At 49.1% G+C, this 15,462-nt stretch overlaps 7 protein-coding genes across 7 annotated transcripts; 3 read left to right on the forward strand and 4 right to left on the reverse strand.

Moving 5' to 3' along the window:
- Positions 1 to 7: 7 nt before the first annotated feature.
- Positions 8 to 562, reverse strand: BO88DRAFT_366319 (cupin domain-containing protein; the record flags this gene model as incomplete). The annotated part of the gene is made up of 1 exon (XM_025704031.1): positions 8 to 562. The coding sequence occupies exon 1, from the start codon at positions 539 to 541 to the stop codon at positions 8 to 10; it is 534 nt and encodes a 177-aa protein (XP_025562678.1). The 5' UTR covers positions 542 to 562.
- A 2,535-nt stretch (positions 563 to 3,097) lies between these two features.
- On the forward strand, positions 3,098 to 4,467 carry BO88DRAFT_453970 (MFS general substrate transporter; the record flags this gene model as incomplete). The annotated part of the gene is made up of 2 exons (XM_025710777.1): positions 3,098 to 3,161; positions 3,215 to 4,467. 2 exons carry the CDS (start codon positions 3,098 to 3,100, stop codon positions 4,465 to 4,467), a joined length of 1,317 nt encoding a protein of 438 aa, XP_025562679.1.
- A 183-nt stretch (positions 4,468 to 4,650) lies between these two features.
- On the reverse strand, positions 4,651 to 7,529 carry BO88DRAFT_463212 (uncharacterized protein; the record flags this gene model as incomplete). Its single annotated transcript, XM_025711242.1, has 4 exons — positions 4,651 to 5,329; positions 5,379 to 5,492; positions 5,545 to 5,796; positions 5,851 to 7,529. 4 exons carry the CDS (start codon positions 7,527 to 7,529, stop codon positions 4,651 to 4,653), a joined length of 2,724 nt encoding a protein of 907 aa, XP_025562680.1.
- Positions 7,530 to 7,970: 441 nt separating this feature from the next.
- BO88DRAFT_341143 (Zn(II)2Cys6 transcription factor domain-containing protein) lies at positions 7,971 to 9,413 on the reverse strand (the record flags this gene model as incomplete). Its single annotated transcript, XM_025703086.1, has 2 exons — positions 7,971 to 9,300; positions 9,349 to 9,413. 2 exons carry the CDS (start codon positions 9,411 to 9,413, stop codon positions 7,971 to 7,973), a joined length of 1,395 nt encoding a protein of 464 aa, XP_025562681.1.
- Positions 9,414 to 10,691: 1,278 nt separating this feature from the next.
- On the forward strand, positions 10,692 to 11,423 carry BO88DRAFT_341149 (L-threonylcarbamoyladenylate synthase; the record flags this gene model as incomplete). The annotated part of the gene is made up of 1 exon (XM_025703088.1): positions 10,692 to 11,423. The coding sequence occupies one exon, from the start codon at positions 10,692 to 10,694 to the stop codon at positions 11,421 to 11,423; it is 732 nt and encodes a 243-aa protein (XP_025562682.1).
- A 207-nt stretch (positions 11,424 to 11,630) lies between these two features.
- BO88DRAFT_366320 (benzoate 4-monooxygenase) lies at positions 11,631 to 13,732 on the reverse strand. The gene is made up of 10 exons (XM_025704032.1): positions 13,409 to 13,732; positions 13,306 to 13,349; positions 13,072 to 13,259; positions 12,916 to 13,013; positions 12,777 to 12,866; positions 12,577 to 12,719; positions 12,387 to 12,525; positions 12,203 to 12,334; positions 11,988 to 12,151; positions 11,631 to 11,935 (listed from the first exon to the last, which is right to left on the reverse strand). Exons 1-10 carry the CDS (start codon positions 13,700 to 13,702, stop codon positions 11,773 to 11,775), a joined length of 1,455 nt encoding a protein of 484 aa, XP_025562683.1. The 5' UTR covers positions 13,703 to 13,732; the 3' UTR covers positions 11,631 to 11,772.
- A 917-nt stretch (positions 13,733 to 14,649) lies between these two features.
- Positions 14,650 to 15,342, forward strand: BO88DRAFT_453975 (uncharacterized protein; the record flags this gene model as incomplete). Its single annotated transcript, XM_025710778.1, has 3 exons — positions 14,650 to 14,716; positions 14,800 to 15,179; positions 15,247 to 15,342. 3 exons carry the CDS (start codon positions 14,650 to 14,652, stop codon positions 15,340 to 15,342), a joined length of 543 nt encoding a protein of 180 aa, XP_025562684.1.
- Between the last annotated feature and the right edge of the window lie 120 nt (positions 15,343 to 15,462).

Consider the following 15,462-nt stretch of genomic DNA (forward strand, 5'->3'; position numbering starts at 1 on the left):
GACGCGATTAGAGTCCAGAAGGACCAAGTTCGGTGCCATTCTTGAGAACCACAGGGTTGCTGGAGTACATGACACCAACCATACGGGCCCACTTGTCTTCGCTGGGGTTTCTCCAACTGTGAGTGGTAGCGCGCTGGATGACCATGTCACCCGGCTTCTGGATGCGCTTCTCGCCTGACTCGAGAGTCAATTCGATCTCGCCTGCGACCTGAATGACGACGTCGAAGCTGAGGGTGCGGTGGGAAGGACTGCCTTTACCAGGAGGGGTGTCGATGTACCAGATCATGCCACGGCCGTCAGGGAGAGTGACGGGAGGCACGCTGGCAGTCTCCAGGTACTCCGTGTAGTTGGTGAGATCGGTGCCATCGAGCGTGTTAGGGGTCTTATCAGTGATGTATCCTAAACGGAATAAGGAACCTCCGAGATCCTGTTTGACGGCAAGGCTTTCGTCCAGAGTCGTGTTGAAGTGAGATATGCCGGTCTCGAGATCAGTGTCGGTGATGACACGCTGGGGGTTGGGAAGTGGCTCTGGAGTCGACATGGCTGCAAAGGAACTGACTGCAGGGACGCCAGTGGAATCAGAGATTGGAATGGAATTTGAGATTTATGTGATTTCTCCGGTGGAATTTGTAGAAACATCCTGGAAATTGTCTCCGTGTGTCTCGGAACTTACATTTCTTCGTGTTTCTATACCAGGGCTCTTTCGCTGCAAGGAGTTGGCTTCGTTTGGCTAGATTGAAACTAAGCCTGGATTAGCAGAGGGGGGCGTGTCAAAATAGACTGGGGCCAAGACAAGAAAGAGAGCGAGGCTCAAGAGATAAGCATACCAAGACCAAGCCTTGTAAGGATGATATTGGGAAGCAAGCAGCTTATGAAAGTGGCGCGCGAGGCTGAGCATTGTAGGCAGCAAGAGGGTAAAGAAGGGCAACGGCACGAGGCAGAATTTATAAGCGGGGAGCAGTCTCTCTCACTAAAATGAGGCAAAATGTCGCAAAGTCTCCTCCGACGGAGAAACGAAAGGCATCCTCAAAGGCTCAGAGAATGAGAGCGGGGCGGGCGTAGTGAGAACATCCACAGCGGCATTGCCCGCCGCCATAATGACCAGCCCTAAATAAACTCATGCTTGGCCCAATCAAAAACTAGCCATGGGTGGTTTGCATCCGGTCGGTATCCCTGCGTCTTGAGGTCAGTGCACTGGAGATACTGAACTGGCTAGTATTTGATTGGCTCCAATCCGCTTTTATCGGCTCGAATGAGCCGACCGATGCCAGCTACTGGTTGGTGCCCTAGGGTGCAATTAGTGATGTACTTTGCTGGACAGTCAGGGGAACAGCCTTGTGTATCAGGTGGACTGACATGTAGCCTCTTCTCGGAGACTCGGGCTAAGCTAAGTGCTAACGCCGACCGATATCTCCACCATCTTAGTGTCTGACTGATGTCACCAATTGCCATGTTGAGTATGGTTTATCCAGATCCAAAGACCCAGCCAGTGCAGGAGGGGCAATACAGACGAAGAGAAAGAAGGTAATAGTGTCCAAGATGAAGCCGACTTCAAGGTCCGGTTGACTGCCGGGGATCCCATTATACCGCCCAAAGCACTAGCTCAAAATTATCAATACAGAATAGAAAGAATTGTTGTTGCCTGATGACCCCTGTTGACCTCCGTAGCTTCCTCAATCAACAAAAAGTCCGCTGATGACTTGCGAATCGTGATCATCGACTGCTGTTTCAGCTCCCTAAGTACTCAGATTTAGTGTGATGATATCCGTTACATGTCTACGAATCACACTCACTGTACAGCTATCCTTCAGGGAAGATAACCCTGCCATTAAAGCCGCGGAAATCAGTTCCGATAATGAATGATATGTTCAACTATATACTTGTCTTGTCATGACTGACTTTCATTCATTCCAGTACATCAACACCGATTGTCGTTTCTTCTTGATCACGCAGTGCAAGAAGCTATCTAGCGGGCACTAAGTCCTGAACAGGCTATAAACTACCTACGGATACCTCAACATGCAGCAGGATACGCTGCTCGTGAGGAATGCCCTATCGCCCTGTTACTGTGACGGTAGGACGACGTGCTGTTGCGTCAATGAGGACAATACGCAACAATATGAATATGTGCTTACGAGGAGCTGTTGTGGGGAGCGACATAGAGGCCGAGAATGCTCTTATAAAGCCACAGCCCTCTCAGGCTGTTCTGATTAAGAAGCGGCTTAATTGCCCCGTGGTTACTGCGCCTTCACAGACGTTTTTCCGCTTGAGACTGGTGAATACCTCTTTCCTCATCCAATAGGTTCGCTCTTATTTATGCCTCATTCAGTCGCGTCCGCATCCGGTATTCCCATGGGCAATAGAATCAATGGGACTCATATATTCGATACTGCCAATGATATTGCGTCCGAGGTTTTCCTTTTCGGCTGGATTGTGATATGTTGCCGGGTAATGCGTTTAGGTGAGAGGGTCTCCGGTTCCCCCGAATGCCAGTGAATTTTTAGGTAGTCCTTTTGTGTTGATGCTTCGGCACAGAATATCGAGAGCTTCCTGCAATTGATTGCGTCCCTTCCCTACCAGAGCTAGACATGGCCTCAAGCGACCTAAGATCCTTTCTTATGGAGGGAAACACAGCACACATGGTGCTGTCGCGACATCAGGATTGTCTCGTATGCTGGCGATAAGGCCGAAACGGAGACTGCAAGGGATCATTTAGATGTTTGAGTGGAATTAAGTAACATTCCCCTGATGCTGTTGACCGACTATCGAGGAATTTGAGCGGCCGAATAAGATGGAGAGGCGGTGTGGATCTACACGGATCCGGACTTACTATTGAATTGCGCGCAATAGGAGCTACATGACAAATTAAACTGGCATATGGTGGGACGAAAACAAAGCAAAAAGGATCATAGGGCTCATAAAGCAAATCCCTTCAGCCGGCTAGCAGATGCCGTCGAGAAGAGGGGGATTTTCCACGCACGGAGGCCCACCTGATGTATAGAGTTTGCTCAGAAGTTTATACACTCATATTCACCATCTGATGTGGATAGAAATTTATTAGATATAACACGTCCTCGTTTTACAACATACCAACATTATGTCTATCGCTACCGACGACACAAAGGTCACCGTGGTGCCGGCCACCATTCCACCCTCTGAAGGTTAGATAGACCACATATGCCTCGACGACATAATATACTAAGACATATATGAGAGGGCCAATCTTCTGATTCCGAAACTGTGATAATAACCTGGGATGGCGACAACGACCCCAAAAACCCAATAAACTGGCCCCCATGGAAGAAGTCGGCCGTCACAGGAATCGGGCTTTTCGCAACTTTCATCGCTCTAATGAATGGAACCATCATCACGCCCGCGCACTATGCAATAGACAGACAGTTTGATATCAACGAAGCATCGTTCCCAAACTCCTACTGGATGATCACCTCCTGGGGCGTGGGAGGTGCTCTCTCTTCTCTTGTGGTTCTACCTGTCATGGAAGACTTCGGCATCCGATACGTCTTCCTGGCTGTTTATCTGATCTACATCTGCTTCTTGATCCCAACGGGCGTGGCGCAGAACTTCGCTACACTTATTATCACGCGGTTCTTCTCCGGTGGATGCGTTGCCATTCTAGCTAACACGGTTGCCGGAATAATATCTAATATTTATGTCGGGAACCGCGCACGCACTGTTCCCCTGAGCATGTATATCACCATATACTTGGCCTCCAGCAGTATGGGACCGGTTATTGGTGCTTCGGTTTACCAATTCTTGTCGTGGCGTTGGATCGGATATCTACAGCTTATCTGGACTGGCATATTCTTCCCTATCTTTGTCTTTGCGTTGCCAGAGACCCGTGGCTCTGCTATCCTCAAAGCCCGGGCACAGAAACTACGGAAGGAAGGCAGAAAGGCATACACACAGGAAGAGCTCGAGACCACTTCTATTGTGCAGGTTGTCTGGAATAGTGTCCAGCGACCGTTATACATGCTCTGTACAGAATCAGTGGTCTTCGTCTCCACAATATGGTCTGCCTTTAGCATAGGAACCATCTGCCTATTCACCCAATCAGCCGCGTGGACATCTTACCCTTCTATCCCGTGGATTGCTCCAGCCATTGGTCTTGCTATGGTCGGCGCTGGCTGTACGTGCGTTATAGTCAGCAATGCAAACTACCTTATTGATGCGTATAGCATGTATGCCGCGAGCGCTGTTGGAGCTATTGGCCTAGGGGAGAATATGTTCGTTGCGTTTCTTCCGCTGGCGGCTCAATCTATGTATACGAATTTGGGTTCACATTGGGCGAGTTCGCTTTTGGGGTTGGTTTCTCTGGTGTTGGCGTTTGCTCCGGTCGCGGTCTTTGTGTGGGGGAAGGAGATAAGAGCTCGGAGTCCGTATATTAGGGAGGCTGCTGAGGAGGAGAGGAGGAATGTTGTGGGTTCTGCGGTGGGAATGAATGTCTAGCGATGTAGGTTATGGTTGGTTTGATTTCATTCTGTTCCTCTGGTTGAGCTGGAAGATGGAACGCACACATTGTGAATTTGAGCGAGGATTCGTTATAACTCATCAAGAGAGCATTAAGAGAAAAAAAACCAAGTTCCGCCTCTCTCCAGCATGAATGCCCTGTCAAATTATCTCAGGGTATGTCTACCACTTAAATACCACCTTCCCCGCACCCGACTCAAACTTCACCTCCCACCCATACCTCCCCTTCGTCAACCCGTCAGTCTGCAACCAAATCCCCTTCGCCCCAGACACAGAAGTAATAGAGTACCCCACCACAGCCCTCGTAGCAGGCACCCCTTCGGAGCCATCAGCCCGGTCAACCAGATCAAGCTCCACCCGATTCTCGCCATATAATATCCTCACCTCCGCAATCGCCCCGGCATCAATAGAAAAGTCCAGCCCCAGATCCGCCAGATACACCCTCCTCCGAACAGTATCGCGTGGCTGCACCGTGACAGCATCATTCGAAGAAGATGAATCGACATTCCCTCCAAAGCTTACCCACCCGAACTCAGGATGCTTCAACAGAACCGTCACAGCACCAAGAACCTGGCCCAGAAAACCGGGTCCATAGTCACCGGTGTAGTCATCCCATGCTAATGTCTCTGGGAATGAGTGGAACGACATGGACCCAAAGCCGTCGGACGCGACGTTAGTCGTTGGACCTTGGTTGCCTCCGTAGCCGATGCGGAGGTCGTAGAAACTGGATTGGCTTGTTGGGTTGGTGAGGGATCGGTAGTTATCTAGCATGGGGAGGGCGTTGAGGCTTGAGCCGTAGTGGTGGATTTGACGCTCGATGCGGGAGAGTTTTCCTGCTGTTCTGTTATTTGTTAGTGTGGTAGAGTCTGATTGAGAAGGGGAAATTATACGTAAAGTCCCAGTATCGCCGAGCATTGCCGTTCCAGCCCCAGTGGGCTACGGTGGGCATATATCCTCTGATTGAGGCGATGGTTTTCAGTGCCGTAGATGTGTAGTTAAAGTATCTTTGGACAGGTGTTAGTTAATTGTCGGAGGGAATAAGTGGTGTGGTCATACTTTGACCACAGGTAGACGCCCTCCTGTCCTGTACAATCCCAGGCTTGCTCGCTACCGAAAGGGTCTTCTTGCGTGGACCACGCTCTGGCACGACCGCGCATGATGTCTTCCATTTTGGTTGCTTCCGAGGTGTAGTTTTCGGCTCTAAGATCGTCGAGCAGATACATCCACATCGTTTCTCCCATTAACCCAAGGTCACCATAGTAAGTGTTCTGGCTTCCGTCAGGTTGGGATCCAAATGTGAATAGTACACTTGACACATATTAGTGAGATTATAGTCTGGAGCACCAATAGATAGGAACTCACGTTTTGTACGCCTGCAGCAAGTACCACTTCGGTGGTCGTAGGGTCAAAACACTCGGGGCGATCCGACCAGCACGGTACAGACCCCAATAGAGACAAGAAACGTGAACGTAATCATAGGCTCTGTCAATCAGATAAGCTGCCTCTTTATCCCAGCTTCCGGTCCAATATATATCAGGATCGTAGTCATAATCTGGCATAACGTCGGGATCGTAAAAGAATAAGCTTTTCCGAACACCGTACTCTGTGGATCCGTTGGTCAACTGCAATCGCGACCAAACAGTTTCATTTACGAACTGTTCCAGCTTGAAAACTTCAGATGCAACGGGCTGTATTGTTTGCTTCATTGCAGCAACAACGAAGGATCCCGCACCTCCTTCGTCGCTTAAGCCTGCAATCCAGACACGATTGTCCTGCAGTACTGGACCGTTCACGGAGCGGTCGTGTGTGATTATGGAAGGGGCGCGCCCGAATGGATCCGAAGTATCGTTATACCACTGGTTTTCTTCCAGAAAATGGCCTGCATTGGATAAAGTCCTGGGCCCAGCATCGGTGATGTAGTAGTGTAATGTATGCTTCAATCCCGTGTCGTACACGATTTCAACTCTGCATCTGCCGAACGTGTCCTTGCTCGGTACCAGCTTGTACCCTGACCAGACACTGCTGCTAAGCTCCAAGGATGTAGCCGAGAGACATCCATCCGGTGAAACATTCACAGAATTAGCCTTAAGCGTCGTATTGACAAACAATCGCCCCTCAAGGTCCTGAGTCAACACATATCCCGGAATCCCAACAGCAACCGGATGTCCAAGAGAAGAAACAGTAGGTTCAATTTCATCGACACTCGAAACAGCCGTGAAGCGCAGGCCGAAAGAGATCGATTTGCCTGGAGACAACACTAACGAGGTTGGCGGATTCCATGGCTCAACGCCCTTCCATTCCTGCTCTGCATATGCCTTCGAATAAACCTGCCACTCATAGTTGCCCTCGAACACTTGACTCTGATAAGCTAGCGATGTATCAGTGTCCTCTGTGAGAAACCTCCATGCTTCGAATTTTGTATCGAGGTTTAGAGGCGTGATGACGAGGTGGGGACCCTGTCCGAGAAGCCGAGTGACCTGGGCATATCCGGCTTGGAGGCCGATGAAGGGATCGACCAGGACACACTTCTCTCTCGTTTCAACTGCTGTTCGATCCGTGAAAATACTGTTGAACTCGATGGGGAAACCTAGGCTGCCAATTTCGATGGATTGAGTGTTTCCGTTTCGCAAGGTGAAGTTGACGGCTAAGTCTCCTTCGTAGTCGATCCAATTCCGCGTGATAAATAATCGGTCATTGGTGACGTTTCCGATCGTCTGGTCAAGATTCGACGAGAGTATGGCTTTCGAAGAGTTGCCTGTAGTAAGAGGGACGCGATTCTTTACAGTATCTGCGTCGATCCATGAGTTGGAATTGCCTACTCGGTAGCGTAGAGTCAGGTCTCCAGTGTGGTAGTGACCATTGCCGCTGCGATTGGCGAAGACGTCGTAGGGGGAAAAGTCGAAGGATGAGTCTAAAGATGACTTCAGTGATTTCAGTACACCAGAGCTATCATCGAAGGCACCAGTAAAGTGCTTGGTGGAGAAGGTAGTGCCATGTGCGAAGGGTAATAGCAAGGGCAGGATGCCCAACAGGATGTTCATTTTGGAAGAAACCCGCCGCAGTTCTTCGTATTTCGACTGATTGTTAACCCATCCTCTTTTTATTCACGCCAGTCTGCGCTCTACACCACTCCACAAATTAATGTTACATCCATGCTGCAGGGATCGGCGTCTTTCCCGGGATGAAGTCTGGATTTAACCGGAAATTGTATGATTCTTGCCCAGGTGCGGAATCTCATCGGAGAATTTCCTAATTAGGCTACAGACTTGCATCTATCTGACACTCATATAGCCTGGGATTACTGGAAGAGGTATTAACCTCAATCCGCCAAGGATTTGCACCATTTCTTTCTCATTGTCTTTCTAGGATGTAGCCCCGACCGTCATTAGCTATCAGAATGCTGTTACTGAGATGGCTCGGATATCTAGCAAGCCTTCGTGACTAAAAGCCGTGTACGGCTTTCAATATCTGCTTAGCTGCACTCAGGCCACCATGGCTAAAAATGGATCCCCCGAGTCCTGCGGTCTTGAGGCACACTCGGCGATGAAAGTAGACTCCCAGGGTCCCTCGCGATGCGGCCAGGAGCGAAGAACTCTCAATGCACGCGCGCGTATAAGGGGCTCGCGGCATCTTGTCGCAACGAAGGAGAGGGGGAGAATAACGCCCATGTCAAGACAGACGCTAGGGCGATTAGTAAAGCTAGCGATAATAGCTTCTGTAAGGAAAAGGATGTGTTCGAAAGAGGGGTTGTAGAAGTCTAGAACATCGTGTTCGTGTCCGAGGAGGGAGAGGTTCACAACAATGGAAAGGACTTGTTGGTGTAGCTGCATAGTGCGCAAGCTTCGCTGGGCGTTGCGGCTAAGCTGATCGAATGAGGATATGCAAAACAATTCAAGTGCAATAGCGAATCGGTTTAATCGGGAAGAGAGCTCAAACTGTATATCGGAAAGTTCGCCATAGTTGAGGCTTATCTCTTCCTGGGAAAGGCGGGAGGTGAATAGATGAAATTGGAAAATCTTGCCCATCAATGGTTCAAACGTCAGCCGTGCATCGAGGAGGCTGTAGAAAAGCTTGTCATCAAGAACTGGGGTTCCAGGGGTGGAGCTCTTCGAAGATTGCGGTTGTATTGGCTCCTCAATGCCAAAATAGGTAGATTGGACTTTCAGGGAGGCAAGTGATTCGCCTAGACATTGCCCGAAGACAGAGCAGAAAGCGGCAGTTGCTGCCGTCAAGGACTGGTCGTCCTCTAGTATTCGAAGCCCGTTCTTCATGTGTAACTTAGCAGTATCATTCTGTCCGCGCATCCATTCTGTCATAATGAACAGTACACAGCACACTAGCATGATGTCGCGGAATCCTGGGTCCTGAGAGGCCGATCGCGAGTTCAACCATTTGTACGCTCGTCCGCACTGGTCGAGAGCAAAACGCTGCAAGGCACTATCAGGATTATTCTCATTGACTGGTATTCCTCGCGCTTCATAATCCGCATAGACAGCACTAAACGCGACAAGTGCATGAAAGGCAGCCGGCTCAGCCTGACTAAGTTGGAGAACAAGCCGTTGCCACAGAACGCAATCGAAGTAGGCAACTATTGAAGGTCCGATTCGGTTCTGGAAAAATGAGATACAGCGCTGCTCATCGGAAGTCAACTTCCACCTAAAGCGATGAGCAATGCCAGGTATTAACTCGGTCAGTGTGGCGGTAGTTCGTCGATTTGGTAGTCGCTCTGCGTCATATCCGTCACATTTTCTACCCGTAGATGTGCAGCGCTGGCACATTCCTGGAGTTTCATCACATTTAACATGGCGCAATCTGTAGAAATTAGATGGGGTCTAATCTGGGACGTTGAGGCTTACTGACCTACAGGTCCGACAACCTGTCTTGCTCTTTTTACTGGATTTTCTCGTTCGACGGCTCTTGTCCATGGCTATTGGATAATTCGCTAGGCCGTGAGATGGACATTAAAGTGTGTGGATGGAACAAGTGTTTGAAGGACAAGAGGAAGAAGGAGCTAGTGATTAGCGCTAGACGCCGGGCAGCGCATTTGGGGGCAGCAATTCATCGTGGAAGCCTGTATGACCACCGTTTTTGGCATGCACCGATAGATTCCGAAACACAGAATTTTCCTTGAGGCCGAACAATGAGCCCCTCTCATCGCCTTCAAAATTACATTATTTGCTCGACCATGTCCTATCACGTCCAAAAATTGCAGTGTCGTCGCGCTTGGCCCCAATTTTGGACAGCTTGGCTTTAAAATGCGCTAGCACGTTCATTAGTTTTTTCTCCGTTGGTAATGTCCAAGCCGCAGAGTCAAATATTTGTAGCCGTTGCTCATAGACGTCGGTCTTTCTCGCATCGACCCGAAAATATATCAAGACAACTGCAGAAGATATATATCCACTGGACTTGCCTATGATGACGATGGTTCTACCACGAAGTCGGATTCCTCCGAGCTTGGAACCGGGTAGTTGATAGTGCTTTTGCTTCCTATTCATACTTCGTACACGATATGGGGGGACGGACTCTAGCCTCACTTAATTATCTCCATCAAGCATACTCTGTGTCTCATCAGAAGTGTTGTGGTGAAATGAGACCCACAGTAAATCATCGGGACACACCCGCGGGGCACAGACACACTCAAAGCCAAACGGATTATTTGACGTTTATTTTGTGGGTTTCATGTTCAGCAGAGAATCAAGATAGTAAAGCAATCACTTGGGTAGTAATTACTGAGAGAATTGGTTTTCGGTGATATAGCCAAAAGAAAAGAGAAGAGCAACAGTTTCCCTGCTAGCGGAAGGGCAGAGCCACGCCGAAGTTAGCGTACGGCACCCCTGCTATTTGCCGTGGAGAAAGTGAAGGGGTGGCTGCAGAACAATGCGCAACATGCCAGAGCCATACAACCTAGATCCTGCATCTTGAGGTTGAGTATGACACTGATCCAATAGATGCAACTTTCACCTTATAAACCCATAAAAGTCTCAATAAGTCGTAGCTTTGCTTACCGCATTACAAGCCGAATCTCAATCCCCCGCGGATAAACAGAAATCCAGATTTTGTACCCAAATGCCAGCTAAAATCTGACAGCAAAGCGCACGGCGATGATCAACATTAGACTATCTACAGCAGAATCCTACCCCACCACCCCTACAATTGAAGGATAATCTTAGATCAGTTTCTCTCCATAATTCCTACACGACATAATGTCTTCTCCAACCCCCAACTCCAAAACAATCCCCCTACCCGGCCACTTCCCCAACACCACCTCCGACGCCCAGCGCGTCTTCAACGTTCTCCAAATTGGAGGCATCGCCATCGTCCCCACAGAAGTCGGCTACGGCCTCCTAGCCTCCTCCGTCGAGGCCATCGAGCGAGCCTTCGCCGCGAAGCAACGCCGTCCAGGACACGCCCACGGTCTGATTGGATCGTACGAGCTGCATCATGAGCTGCACGTTCTCGATGCAGACAAGTTCAACATGACCCGCGTCCTCACTCAAGACCTCGACATGGGTTTAGGCATCGTGGCTCCGTACAGACCAGAACACCCTATTCTGGCGAAATTCACCCCGAAAACACTAGCCAATGTGGTCAAGGATGACACGATTGCGATGTTCGTGGGTGGGGGCTCGTTGTTACGGGAGATCTGTAGGCTAAATTATGAGGCTGGGCAGGTTATGGTGGGGTCTAGTGCGAATTTAAGTGGGAGGGGGCAGAAATTCCGGGTTGAGGATATTGAGGAGGAGATTTTGGAGGTTGCGGATTTGATTGTGGATTATGGGTTGCAGAGGTATCATGTTTATGGGAGGGCGTCGATTGTGATGGATTTTGGGGAGATGCGGGTGCTGAGGATGGGGTCGTGTTATGAGTTGTTTAGGGAGAGGATGCGTAGGTTTTGGGGGGTGGAGTTGCCGGAGGATCCGGTTTATAAGACTTAGTTGGTGGATCGGGGCGATTATGGTGTGTATATAGATGAGGGAATAGAATGCGTGGATGGGTACATTATGGGATCTATCAATTAAGAGGACTTGAATATTGTTATTAGTGTAGCGAATTTCCATTTGAGTGAACCAATTTTGCAGTAGAATTTAGTGTCTCTTTTGTCATTATGGAAGAATGTAATATAAGGACAAAGTACTCGCCATGTTTTGCATATGGCCTCAAGCAATGGTATTTATTTAACATATATTTCCACAAGCCAAATTGCGAGCGCGTACCGGCACCCAATATCCACAGGGCGCGACAGGTATGCAAGGGTATTTCGCAGCCCCTGAAGACTTGTTGTTCCTAAGTCGACTCACTCAGACGGACCAATAGCTTTCCTCCAGCAGGAGAAGCAGTGAAGGTATCATACAGACGCATATCCTCCTCGGTCATGCTACTATCGACCTCCCCATCGAATCGAAGGAAGAAAGCCGCAACTAACTTATTGAGCTCCATTTGAGCCAAGCTTTCATCGTAAGTACATATTAGAGTATCTGGCAGATTTTAGCGTCACTTACTTGAGACCTACGCATTTTCTGGGGCCCATGGAAAATGGCGCCAAAGCCTCCTTCTGCAACGCCTCATTCTCGGTCTCCAGCCAGCGCTCAGGTCGAAATTCTTGAGCGTCAGGGAAAGCCTTCTCGTCGAAATGAATCGTCCGATTTTGTGCGCCCACAACTGTCTGCTTTCTGTAAGTATTATGATGTGGAGGTAGATGATAGGTGTAACTGACCCCTTTGGGAATTGGTACACCTGCAATAGTTGTGTCCTTAACTACGGTGCGAGGTAGGATGGCAATAGCAGCGGGATAGCGACGGAATGTCTCTGAAATAACCGCTTGGAGATACGGCAAAGAAGAGCACGTCTGGAAAACGGTTTAGTCAACTGTAGAGTGATTGAATACAAATGATACACACCCGATGGTCCGGAATAATAGTAGCATCTGGGAACGCTTCTCTCAATTCCGCCTTGAGCCGGGCCACAACATCTGGCTTACGCAGACATGCCCAGAGAAGAAATGTGAATGTATTAGCGGTGGTGCCGCTTCCTGCAAACCTGAAGTAACCGTCAGAAGAAGTCAACTTTGCATTATGGCGAACAACATACATCCCGCCCATGCATTCCTCTGCCAACTCCGAGTTGGTCAAGGGTCTTCCGAGAAAGGCATCCTCGTCACCATTCAGTGCCGCTCGTAGGAAAGGAGTCTTAGTGCCCCTTTCACGGCTCCTCTTAATCAAATTGACCGAATACTGAAATCTTCAGCTATTGTTGACAGCTCGGCAGCTATTCTAGTAAATATCACTCACGTTTTTCCATGCTTGGACCTTTCTAAAGTAGTCTCCCACATACCCTGGAACATATACCCCCCATCGGTCTAATTGCGGGAGGAACTCTTTCTTTGTGGAGGTTAATTTGTGAAACGGGGGAGCACGTTTCACCACTTACGTAGATATAGGTCGGCTTCCAAGCCTGAAGATAGGCCATTACTTCATGGCTTCTTCCCGAGGTAACCTGGCCTGGATCATCATCGAACATCAGGTGGTCTATGCCGAATTACATCAGTGAAGTGTGATAACCAAAGCCAGGATATCATGCACTCACACACCACATCAAAGGCGAGCCAGTGGAGCCAGGGGTAAACATCAATAGGACCATCCGCTGACCGTGCCTTCCATTGTTTGAGAACCATATCAATCTTGTTGGAGATATGGGGCTCGAACTCGAGCATGGCTGCCTGCGAGTATCCCCGCGCGAAAAGCTTCCGTCGCTGTCGATGCGCCTGCACATCCCTTGGTTCGATTAGTACTTGGCCTGCACACATGCTGTCGGACCTACCGAGTGGAGAAAAGATGATTTTCATGGAAAATAGTCTTCGACCGCTGAACACCACACTTAGCCTCACTTCTACAGCGCATCTATAGAGTTTCTGAGAACTTACATAGAATGTTTCCTCTTTGACCAAAGCAAGCGATGTGTAAATAGCCCGTGCAGCGGCGGGTTCTGCGAACGACAACTCATTCGGCCCAATTCTCACCACGGGCCCATACTTTAGATGGGCTTCATGGATTCGGTCAGACTTTCGGCCAGTCCGATTCCCAATCCTGCTCCATAGTTTGGAGACTTTTGCAAGTGGTGGTCCGGGAAAGCTGCGGAGAGGATGGAAAAAGAGATCGTAGCATGTGAGAGCTAGAAGGTATCCAGGAATAGAGAAAGCGAGTATCAGGTACAACATCTTCGTTGGAACCTCTGCAGCTTGCTCGAGTACCACACATTGCAAGTATGATGTGTAGCCAACCATGGCGACCGTTGACCTTTTAATCGTGGACGGATAGCTCGGCTTACTGCCCCTCGCTTCCCCAGCTGACCCATCAACTTGGAGAACCAACTATCACTGCATGATTTAGTTCTTGATCGACCATAGCATGGCTTAGTATGGGAGTGGGGTAGGTTACACCAATTACAGATGGATGATTCGAAGTTGAGACGCCTGATGAAGCTTACCCCGCTCGTTGATGAAGCCAATCGCGCGGGATCGATTCGTAGTACTAATACTACAGGACCCTGCACTTGCCAAGTAGCCACCTGTCCGTTGCCAGTATATGTCGCGGTAGTGTATATAACCGAAACCATAGAGAAGAATACCTTGAAAGATATCAGCCAGCGGCCATCGTGTACCTGCTTGTCATTGGTTATCTTAATGATGATACGAGTTCCTGAACGGCATGGTTATTCAAATCCACCTCGCCACTCCGGCATCAAATTAGTGCTTTGAAGCCATCGTTCGAAATGAAAAAATTACCCCAGCCACGATTCAATATCTTTTCAAAAGTTAGGACTCACTTTGTTTCTGCGGCCGGGTGGGGGTAGGACAGCATGTGTCTAGCTTTTCAGCTACCATCTTGTCCTAGTGCTACTATTTTGTCTAACTAATGGAAGGTTTGTTTACATAAGTATACCAAATGACATTAAGTTTCAGCTGTCAGGATATCGGATATGCCACAGACCAGAACCGAGTTGGACGAGGTAACACAACGTCATGATGACTGAAGAGACAATAGTATAAATCAGTAACTATATAGATAGGTTTGCCCCATCCGTCAGACATTTACTCTACCCCATCAATCACATTCGCAGCAATCTGTAGTGAGGGTTTAGCATTGTGTCAGATACTCAACAATCATGTCTGCGACAGGTGGCCAACCACCGACCGTCATCTCGGCAACCCAAACACCAGAAGAAGAGGCACGTATACAATTCAGTGATTGTCCCCTCTGTGTTACTCCTAAAATTCTAATTACTATGTGTAGGCCAACCTCAACATCGCAAAAGAATACATGTCAATTGCCTACTCGCCAACCCAGAATAAAGGTGCCGAGTCCGTTCGCCACCTGTGCACTCCGGACAGCTGGTTTTGGAGTCCCTCTACTTTTCCAGGATGTTCCACGCCCATGGACTATGCCGATTCGCATGCCCACGTCATGGAGTCCGTCAATGATCTTCATATAGTTCGCTATGACCAGGCGTGGGCAAAGGGTGGACATGTGCTATTGCGATATACGGCTGAAGGATCGCATGCGGGGAAGCCGTATAAAGGGATTGAACGATCGGATCCTCCTCGGAAAGCGAGATGGAGCGCTGCTGCTATCTTTGAGGTTCAAGATGGCAAGATCAAAAGCTTCACGAAGGATTGGGACCAGAAGGTGATGCAGGTATGTTAATGGCCATTGTGGGTGGTATGCCGCTGTGGGGCAGGAGCTGATAAGACCCATCATGCAGATCCAGCTTGGGTGGGCGCCGGTGCAACAATCGGATGATCCGAGGTGGAATCGAGGAATGTTGGCCGACCCGGAGAAAGCCAGGAAGGCGAAATAGTATGAATCTTCCATGGTGCATTTATGGGATGCGACTCTGTCTTTCTTGTGCGTTCGTCGTCGAATTTCTCTCTGTGTATTTTGCGCAGACTTAGTCTACCACGCTTTGTACGATCAAATT

Source organism: Aspergillus vadensis (assembly GCF_003184925.1).
Source record: "Aspergillus vadensis CBS 113365 unplaced genomic scaffold BO88scaffold_12, whole genome shotgun sequence".
NCBI classification, from domain to species: domain Eukaryota; kingdom Fungi; phylum Ascomycota; class Eurotiomycetes; order Eurotiales; family Aspergillaceae; genus Aspergillus; species Aspergillus vadensis.